The sequence below is a fragment of the Pagrus major genome, chromosome 20, assembly GCF_040436345.1.
Source record: "Pagrus major chromosome 20, Pma_NU_1.0".
In the NCBI taxonomy this organism is placed as follows: Eukaryota; Metazoa; Chordata; class Actinopteri; order Spariformes; family Sparidae; genus Pagrus; species Pagrus major.
Genome location: NC_133234.1, coordinates 10,593,376 through 10,603,495, shown reverse-complemented (window position 1 = coordinate 10,603,495; position 10,120 = coordinate 10,593,376). Strand labels below are relative to the sequence as shown.

Sequence of the window (10,120 nt, the reverse complement as noted above, 5' to 3'; positions counted from 1 at the left end):
ACGTTTTCTTATGGCCAGGCCGAAATGGCAGCGTATAGAGCATATAATTGTTGGCACATATAGTCAACCAATAAAAACAATTTCATTTAAAACATTCATATATAGAGTAAACAGAAGAAGAAGAGGGCTTAACTATTTAAAACAGTCACATTCTTTGTGAAACATGTTTTGTACGTGGTGTTTGGATTTCTGATGCGATCCTTGTGTTTCCAAACGAAGCTCGTCTCATTATTCCAAGCAGCATGTGGAGTCTTTTTAAAAAGCAACAAATGTCTTCACAACAAGACGGTGATCGATGTATCAGAATTCCTACTGAAGAACAACAAAGAAATGAACTGTCAGCTTATATTAGCTGAGATGGATAAGTTGCATATTTTAATCAGCTTAAGCAAGTGCTGACGACCTCCAACACGGACATCACAACCACACAAACTATCACCTTTGAATGCAGTTACTTGGCATCGTTTTGAATTTTGAACGGCCCTGTGTTCATCACGCCTGTTTGACAATGTACTGTAGCTGTATACATACAACATATAACCCGCACTGACATGCATGGCAGATTAATAGCCAAGGAGTGGTCAGACGGCTGCCGGCTCTCCAGGGAGCCGACCTGCGGCTGAGAGGCCACCCAATCAGTGTACATTCCTGCAGAGAGGACACCCTGTGGGTGCTTCCTGCTCGGCTCTGAATTAAGTCGTGCCATCGGAAGGGACAAACCAGAAGACTTGCTTATAAAAAAATTCAAATATGTTATTTAAATCACCGACCGGCTATTCGATCAGAGTATGATTGATGACCGATTAACAGAGGGCATGAATTCATTATGGATGAATCACTGAACCAAAAGTAACTTGATTTATCTGATGACGCTTTACAGTGAAGCACGGTGTGATTAATGGACTCACAAACTGTAGTCAGAAAAACACTAATGAAATTAGAATTTGAAATTTTGTTTCATTTGAATAGCCAGGTGCAGGCGCAAATAGCAAATCGATGCCTCTGTGTAGGTAAATGTATCCAATCAGTCCAGTTTTCACATTAAACAACATTATACAAAGTCCATCGATACACTGATGGAGCATTACACACCAGGCTGACATGAGAGGACTAATCGCACTGTGTTGACTTTGTGCTTCTGTGTTATGAATGCCTTCACGGCAGCTGCTGCTCTCTTCCATATCAGTGATTAGGAACACATTGACCGTAGAATCACATCAACAGACGTATTACTGCCTGAAAATCAACATTAGTCACAGGGTTGAGATATCAGATCCAAACGCACGACTGCGAGGATTAGTCACCGTGGAAGAGGAACAAGGCTGTAGGAAGCTGAATATGGTTTACTGTTACACCTTTTGATCCCTGGCTAGGTGTATGAGACAGTATCGCATGTCAGATACAGCTTTGTGCTATCAAAACAAACCAGGAAACTGTCAGAGCCGTCTCAGCAAAACTGTCTGAGAAACAAATCCCCCGCTGTGAATGATGACTGGGACAGATTATCAAGGCGATATCAAAGTCTGAGGTGCAGGGATGCTTTTCACTGTATTAAAAAAAGTGACTCACATTGTGTACAAATATCATGCGTGAGGGGAATGTGTGTATAAGTGACAGCTTCCAGTCAACGGGTCCATCAGTGACAGCAGTTGTATTGTTCAGTCCCATTTCCTGCATGTTTGCACAGCTGTACAGATGTTTACCGTACTGAATGTGTGTTGAAATTATAGATTTCCTCCTAGGCAACATCACGTAAAGTCTGGCAAAACATCAGGTGAGTGCAGGTCTCTTCGTGTGAAGGGTGTTTTAGCCTAAAGATTTTAACTGATCATAGTGAGAGGTGGTAATTCATTTCCTTCAGTGTTTTGTATAGGCTATAGTGCATGTAAAAGATACTGAAAGTTAAAAAGGTCAAAGTCCGCACTAACAGAAGCTCCTCTCTCCCACGAAAACACCGCTCATGAAACGCCTCGTCTTTAGTCCCACCTTTAATTCCGTGACTTTGTGACATCACACTACATCACCATGTCACACATTTGCGTTATTTATGCCTCGTGGATAATTTGGTAGAATTGGTAAGAATTGACTTATCACATCTGCTCTGTTGTTGTTAGCGGTGCTGGCTCAGGCGTGTGTGAGCTGACCAATCAGAGCACACTGGGTATTGGTAAGGGGGGAGAGTGTTTCATACAGAGGGTGAATACAGTGCTGCAACACTGGACAGCATGAGAAAACTGATGTGTTTTTTGAACATTAAAGCATGTAAACCTATTCTAGTAAAATACAATTATGAACCTGAAAATGAGCATAATATGTGTCCTTTAAATCATTTTTAGACTCATGTTTGGACCACATTAAGATGATCTGATTGCCGCACCATCATCTAATGCGGATCATTCAAATAAACCAATGAACAAATAAATACAGAGTTTTATAGGATACTATTAAACAGATGGCTAAAACCTACGCATGTGACAAACCCTCTTTCTGTCAAACAAACATTTTTTACTGATCCATTTCTCTGCAGATAAGCTTTGCTTGAAATTGTTATATTTACGACTGCATTGAAGGCAGCATCTGAGCCCCGCAATGCCGCGAAAAGCCTGCGAGGAAAACAGACCCAGGTACAAATAAGACTGCTTTAAACAGCTAATATCTGAGGTACAAGCTGATTTAATCCAACTAGGGGAGCAATAATTCTTATAAAGAGTCACTTCATGTCGTCAGTCAGAGGTATGTAGGCTATGTATAGGAGTGAGGACAGTGAACAAGTCAGCTAACATTACTAGTTTCACTGTTAGCTAAGAAATTAGTCAACAAGCTACTCTTGTGTATTAGTTTTGAGCTAACCTCTTGTAGAAAACAGAAGAGGGTCTAATACAGTTTCCCAAGTGGAATTAAAACCAAACTGCTAACTGACATTGTTTTATTTGCTTTCCTTCATCGTTCAGGGTCTGTAAATGTTATAAAAACTGCTCTAGATATTAGGTTTATTAATGAAGACACAAAATGGCTGCTCACACCTTCATCGCCATCTCTGAGCTGCATCCCAACTTCTCCCATCCAGTGAGTCCAGATCATTTTCAGCCAGTTACACCAATTTAATGTGTTTTTCTTTTACAACAGCCCTTAACTTTAAAGGAGTGATACAATTTAATTGTGGTTAGACACTGGTGTAACAGTGTTTAATGTTATTCCAGGCCTGTTTGCTTTGTAAGCCGTGTTCACCTCTCAAAATATACAAGTCTGCTCACTGTCGTCGTCCTTGTAATGTTTTTCAGAAAGTGGCCGGCATCGTCATTGGGAAATCTGATGTAAAAAGCTTTCCTGACAGAAAAAGTAAGTATCTTTCTATAGGCGCTCACCCAAGCTGTCACTGACACCTCAGTGTGTTGTACACCAGCCCCCTCTTCTGGAGAACAGATAAATGAATACCCACTCTCTGGGCCTTCGTCTCCTCTTATTTTCCATTGACCTGCAACACTAACTTAACCTGTATGTCTGATTTTCAGATATTGGTGTGGACAGATTCACTTTTAGCTTCACAGTCAAGGACTCTCCTGACTTCTTTATTAATGTGACAGCCTGGGGAAACGATGGATACATCAACGTGCTCTCCGGCAGCTTCAGCGTTGGAGACTGTGGTGAGGAAATCACTCTGGAAGTTCCCGCAAGTCTTAAACATCTTTTTTATTCATTGCCACAGAAGTGCATGGATTTTTTTTATAATTATCATTGCATAGTTTCCTGATTTATCACTAATCTTATTTACTCCTAAACCCTCCCATTTTGAGTACTTGAATGTCATCAAATTAAACTAAGAAAGTCACTGCTCTTGATTGCAAAATCTTCAATTACAGTGAAATCTGCATCTTGTCATATGAAAATCAAGCTGCACCAAATATAAAAAACACAAACTTTAAAAGAATATTTAATAACCTGAAATCCGGCGCAAAAACATGAACTTGATTTCCCTGAACAAAGTTGTTTCTTATTATTTTTTCAGTAACCATCGAGAATCCTTTAGTTGCGACCAAAGACCCAGAGAAAGGAGAGAGATTCTGTCCCACAACACCAAGGTAATTAACACTCGCAATAGATGTTATACAGAAGAGTCATCCTCACCCTGCGGTGCTTTTAGATACCTGTAGGGTAGCGATGTTAACACAGTGTAATGCTGTGTGAAATATGATGTAACCGTGTGTAATGTCTGACAGACTTACTGGTTCAAAGTGCCTGTATCTGCTGTCTCAGCCTCTACAGGCTGCTGGTGGCGGAGGCTCACTCCCAGGTGTATCTGTGTGCTGACACTGACACCATGGACAGGCTGCTGCCGCTGATCCACCTGCCAGTGAAGGACTCCAGAGATTTTTACTCTCTGGGAGACATCGTGGCCAACGGGCAGAAGCTGGATGGCACGGTGATAAATGTACTGGCTGCAGTGAAGTCGGTAAGGCGCCTGAAGGCCACGGTCTGTCAGTGTTCATTAGCATTGAAGGAGAAGTTCACATTTGAATGCATTCGCACTTTCACTTTCACAGTCTTTGAATTAACTTGTTTAGTGTGCCCACATTTCCACCAACCTGCCTCATCTGGTTTTATTAATGTTGTCACATTTCCCAGAATGCTTTTCTGCATACATGTAGAGAGTGAAACAATGGGGGTTATGTGCCTGGCTGTTTCGTGGCCAGAACAAGATATGACATATTCTTTAATGAGTTTTAGAGGTGTTACCTAACCACATTCAGACATGACATACTAACTAACTCTCGGCAAGAAAGCAAAGAAGTATATTTCCAAAAATATTAAACCTTTAAGTTTAAAGGTACACTATGTGGTTTGGGGGAATCAGAAGAGATAATTTCTTTCCATACTGGTGTGTTAAAGTCAGTCTTGGTGAAGAAAAAGGTATCTGCTCCTCTTCTGTGGTTGGTTTGGTTGATTGTTAACCCTTTGAACTCTGCTATATAAATGGTCTTTCAGTGCCTACATTAGTATTTTTGCTTATTGTAATTTAATTTCTTAGATTATCATCAAATGCTTAATTTCCCTAAAATCTGTTCAACCTAAGCTTAAAGGTTATATAAGTCAATCAGGCATGTTTTTTCATCAAATTTTACTATATATAGACACAAAACATCTTGAAACGAAACAATTCTAATAAAATGCAAAATATTGGTGTCAGCACTTTGATCCAGTAGGACTAACAGGGACTGTAGCTGTGGAGAAAATGTAACCACTTTCTTCATAAAAACATGTCTCACAGCTCTGAACTGAGGGCAGTTACTTTTTTTCTTTATTATTGTATTTTTTCAATGCCCCGTTTTTGTTTTTTCAAATCTGTATTATGTTTAAATGACCAACTGAGTTGGAATCCAGCTGGGAAGATTTCGGGGGCCAACAGCCATGATTAACATTCATAGAAGTGTTGGTCGTTTACTTAATCATGGTTCCAACTGGTAATGAACATTTTTAGAGGTGTTTTTCTAACAGGGAATATGAGGAAAATTGATCGACTCATTTAGAAACCATGATTTTTCTACACACTGATCGCATTAAATGGTGGTTTTTCAACTGTCTTTTTCTCCACAGTGAGCTCGACTATGGTGGAAAATGGGTTGTTAAAGTTTCCTGAACTCAAAAACAACATTAACAAGAAGGAAAAGGTTGTTAAAACGTCGTCCAATGTGGCATTATGAACCTCAGTCATGGAAAGGTCCTGGAAGCTCTCACTGAGGCTAGAGTGGGAAGCCTGATAAGCTTGAAGTGGGACGTTTTTGACAATGAGTGCGGATGCTGAGCAAATATTTAAAAATCATGCATATCAAAGTTTATAAATGGACCTAATCCGTATCATATAAATTGCCTAATAGACCACATTGTGTCTGTTTTGTCTGCGTGGAACATGCCGACTTACCATAATGGCCCCAAAGATCTGCCTCAGAGTTCAGAGAGGGGCCAGAGCCTGAACTTCATGTCAGTGCTTTTCTGACAGGAAGTGGAGATACTGTGATAGGAACTTCAGATGATTCTGTTTACATTGTACAGATCGGAGAACCCAAGCACTTCACCACTTCAGACAGACGCAAAGGCCAGAGGCTGGAAGTGAAGCTCTTTGATGACTCTGTCTCCTCCTTCCCGCTCGTCTGGTGCGTCACGCTCATTTATTCATTTGGAAAATGACTAAAGATTTATTACTTGTGTTGCTTTTGTGCCATATTCCATCTCAATGGATCTCTGTCATGTATCTTTAAGTTACCGCAAGTGTACTCTGGTGACATGAAGCTTTAAATTAACCTGCATGTGTGTTTGATTTTCACTGTGCTCCCCCTGACCTCTGTTTCACTCACAGCTGGGACAGAGAGGCCATTCAACTTGTGCAAACTCTGATACCGAAGGAGACGGGTAGGTTAACAACCTCTGCTCGTTCCCAGCCACAACATGAATCTTTATTTCACTGTTATTCCCGCCTGTCACATCCCATTAACACACTGTACTGAAGAGAGGCGTGGAGGCGGATATCTGAGCTGTAACTGTGTGTTTATGTTTAAGATAACTTACTGTTGTTTTAACTTTTATTCTCCATTCAAAGTGCTCTTCATAGCCGATGCAAAGATTAGCTTTGACAGCTTTCGCAACAGCATGGCAGCCACTGTTAACTCGAAAACCATTATCACTGTCAATCCCGGTAAGATATCACAGCAGCATTCACAGACACTCAGGATCTGACAAAACTATTTAGCATTCAATTGATCAAGTGAAATGAAATGCTATTTTGGTAGCGACCCAAGCAGTCATGGTGTGCAGTGTAAGAAAAACACATCATCTTCCTGCTGTGAAGTAGAATATTGTCATTTTGCTGCTGTCAATCATTTTCCGTCAGACACCAGAGAGGCCAGCCTGCTGTTCAGCTACGCTAAAGAAGCATCAGAGTCTGGTGCACTGGATCAAGATGAGAAGCCAGAAGATGTGACTGGTAATTCTTCTTACACTGGTACTATTAGAATGAGTCGAAGTCTTGCTGTGTCTTTAGGTACAATATTCCTCGTGTTTTTAGACCTTGGCTCTTATTTCTACTATTTCTTGAGTTTTTGTCTCTCTTTTGAATTTCCTCGGGTGGAGTTGTCGGGTTATAATGTTAAAATCTATGATACAGGTAACTTGTAAAGTGTAAAATGATTCAGTTCTGGGCACAAAATGGCCCAAATCATATTTTTTCATGCTTTAAAAGGACAAGTTTTGTGATGTTCTGTCACTGTCAACAAATCTCATGAAATGACCAAAACTACAACCCCAATTCCAAAAAAGACGGGGCGCTGTGTAAAACATAAATAAAAATAGGATGTAATCATTTACAAACAGTTTCTCAGCCTATGTAGTAATATCCTTTATACAATCGTGTGTTTCACAAAGTGGTGAACCTCAACCCTATCCTTTCTTATGAACGACTGATCCTTTTGAGAATGCCCCTTTCACACTCAATCACGATACTATCACCTGATATCAATGAACCTGTTTACCTGTGAACTGTGTTTTTGGATTATTCCACAACTTTCCCAGGTTTTTGTTGCCCCTGTCCCTGTTTTAAATATGTTGCAGAATAAGCATATATTTAGAAAAAAACAATGAAGTTGATGAGGTAAAACATGAATTATAGTTTGTATATTTGTCTTTGTACTGTTTCAATTGAATAAATGTCAACAAGTACCTGATTTTGAGTCGATTCGATATATATCGCCATTGTGCTGTGAATACACTAGCACCAAATCACTGGCTGGAAAATCATACTCAAAAGCACAAAAGCACAATTCACTCCTGTTACAGTAACATTTCTTAAAAACCGCTGTGCCCATCCATCTTCAGAAATGACTTACCCTTTTTTAGAAAGTAAACTATATATTTATGCAACCCAATCGCCAGAATAAATGTTGGCTAAGTACATTTCTGTGAAACCAAAGATAAGTTGAAACTGAACGTTTCTTTATGTTGTAACTTTACATTTGTTTAGGTTGAATTTTCTATTTCTCTCTCGTCACACTGCTCTGCTTCGGTTTAGGCACAGAAACCACTTGGTTTGGGTTAAGAATTGGATGGAAATGTCCGCAGGTCTCCTTAAAAAAACACCCGCTTTTCACTCCACAAAAATGACTCAAAATATCCTGAGGTCTCCTGAACAAAACACCTCATTTTGTCACCACAAAAACAGTGAGAAATTTCCCCAGGTGTCATTAAAAATATCCACTGGTGTGACTCTCACTGCGGTCGGCCGTTTGGCAGCCTTGTTGGCTGTAATAATGGCACCATCGTCCCCTCAGCCTCCTGGTGTGAAAGGCAGCTAATAAGCATATAATGTGAAAGTGATCTGCCACATTTGGTACAAACTTTAACCTTGGACGTATCTTTAGTTTGCAAAAACATTGACTGCTAACATTACATCCTGGCAACTGGACTGATTCATGAGTCAGTTTTAAAGATTTACATCTTCAGTAAGACCAAATGAGCCTGGAGGCTGAGAGCTATTTGATTTTGTGGGAATCAAGCAGTATTGATAGAGGAACTAACAGACTGATTGGTTTGCTCTTTTCATGAGAGTACATTTGGTCAGTGTGATTGTTTTTAAATCGTCACTGAAATCATTTTAGAAAATTGTTCTTTGTTATTCATCATACGAGTAGTTTTTCTCCCATCATGTATTGGACTTAAGGTGGACATTGTGCTCTCATTTGTACTTCTTAAAAAAGATAGAACGTTTATCACCATCCTGTCCTTAATTGTTTCTGATAATTGTCATTGACAAGAGCAGCCTGTGAGAGAGACAGACTGCAGACATTAATGTGTGAGGTTGTGCTGCTGTTTCTGTCTCTGCAGTGGATTCCATCACTGATGTGTACACGGTGACTCAGCTTAAGGAGAAGGCTCAGGAGAACCCAGAGGCTTTCTTTGGCATCACATACAGCTTCATCTCCAAACTCGACCTCGACTCTTCTATTTCAAAAGTCATCAGGACTCGCTGGTGAGCTCACACAAATATGAACACAACTCTGATGTTCCACGTCAATCATATGAATAAACACATTCATCTAACAATTCTCTGCTCAGTTTGTTCTCTTTCCTGTCTCAGCTCCAGGTGTAAGTTTCAGGTGATTGAAGATGCACAGAGCTGCACCAACCAGCTGTGTCCAGGGAGAGATCAGGCCTTTTCAGCCTCCACAGGCTTCGACCTGCTGGTGGACTTCACAGACCACACTGGCACCCTGCACGGCTGCGCCCTCAGGAGCCCCGTGGCAGAACAGGCCCTCGGCTACACAGTTAGTAAAACTTCACATGGGGATGATTATTCAGCCTTAATTCTACATGTATTTATATGAATAAGATCACATGAGAGAGGAGAGAAGAATACCGGTTCATGATAAAATATGTTTCCGACTATGCTGTTGTGGAGAGCTTTTGAGTTCTGTGTGGCTCCAGAAAGTCGTGTCAGATTTTATATAAATCAAATAAACTAGTGTTATGAAAGGTTTAGCATCTGTGCTCTTCACATCATCTGTTGCAGACAGACGAGTTTACCAAGCTGACTGATGACCAGCGGACTGCAATGAAGTGGAAGTTTCTTTTGGAGAGATGCAAAATATATGTGAAGGTACTGTACTTTGGCTTTCAGTGCTCTGCTGCCGTGAGGGTTAGCTATAAAAACACATGTTTAAAGATTCTTATGATATGTTGTAGATCCTCCCGTCCACTCCAATGAGGAGTGGGATCAGAGGGGTGATCCTGGCCTGCACACTGGCTGATCCAGGAGAGGTGAAGCAGCACATGTCTGCCCTGCTGCAGCGGCTGTGATCACAACTCGCACCGACTGAGCAGGAGAGCACACGTTGTATTTGGGTTCTGTTCTGACTGAGATGTTAACAATGACCATAGTCATTTACACATGTGGACTTTGTGTTTTGAGGATAGATGCCTTCTCTGCATTATTTATGTATTTATTTAACTTATTTATTTAAATATATTTATTAAAGAATGTTCTGTTGTACCAGTGTAAATCAGTCATTTGTCGATGTTATGTCAAATATATTTTTCCATGAAAGGATATTTAATTTAAAAAACACCACACTTACAA

At 40.3% G+C, this 10,120-nt stretch overlaps 1 protein-coding gene across 2 annotated transcripts; it reads left to right on the top strand.

Moving 5' to 3' along the window:
- Positions 1 to 2,542: 2,542 nt before the first annotated feature.
- On the top strand, positions 2,543 to 10,022 carry meiob (meiosis specific with OB-fold). Of its 2 annotated transcripts, none has more exons than XM_073489924.1 (14): positions 2,543 to 2,624; positions 2,952 to 3,066; positions 3,282 to 3,339; positions 3,513 to 3,644; positions 4,007 to 4,079; positions 4,255 to 4,450; positions 6,049 to 6,149; positions 6,353 to 6,405; positions 6,593 to 6,688; positions 6,884 to 6,976; positions 8,869 to 9,013; positions 9,122 to 9,308; positions 9,554 to 9,640; positions 9,727 to 10,022. In XM_073489924.1, the coding sequence occupies exons 2-14, from the start codon at positions 3,010 to 3,012 to the stop codon at positions 9,838 to 9,840; spliced, it is 1,392 nt and encodes a 463-aa protein (XP_073346025.1). In that variant the 5' UTR covers positions 2,543 to 2,624; positions 2,952 to 3,009; the 3' UTR covers positions 9,841 to 10,022. The 2 variants fall into 2 exon arrangements, with proteins under 2 accessions (XP_073346025.1, XP_073346026.1); XM_073489925.1 differs by lacking the exon at positions 2,543 to 2,624 and adding an exon at positions 2,670 to 2,733.
- Positions 10,023 to 10,120: the final 98 nt, after the last annotated feature.

Bases quoted from the DNA above. Each gene is read 5' to 3' on its own strand.
- meiob (XM_073489924.1), top strand. From the start codon at position 3,010: ATGGCTGCTCACACCTTCATCGCCATCTCTGAGCTGCATCCCAACTTC. The intron at 4,451-6,048 runs GTAAGGCGCCTG...TACATTGTACAG, and splicing joins TACTGGCTGCAGTGAAGTCG to ATCGGAGAACCCAAGCACTT. The intron at 6,689-6,883 runs GTAAGATATCAC...ATTTTCCGTCAG, and splicing joins CATTATCACTGTCAATCCCG to ACACCAGAGAGGCCAGCCTG.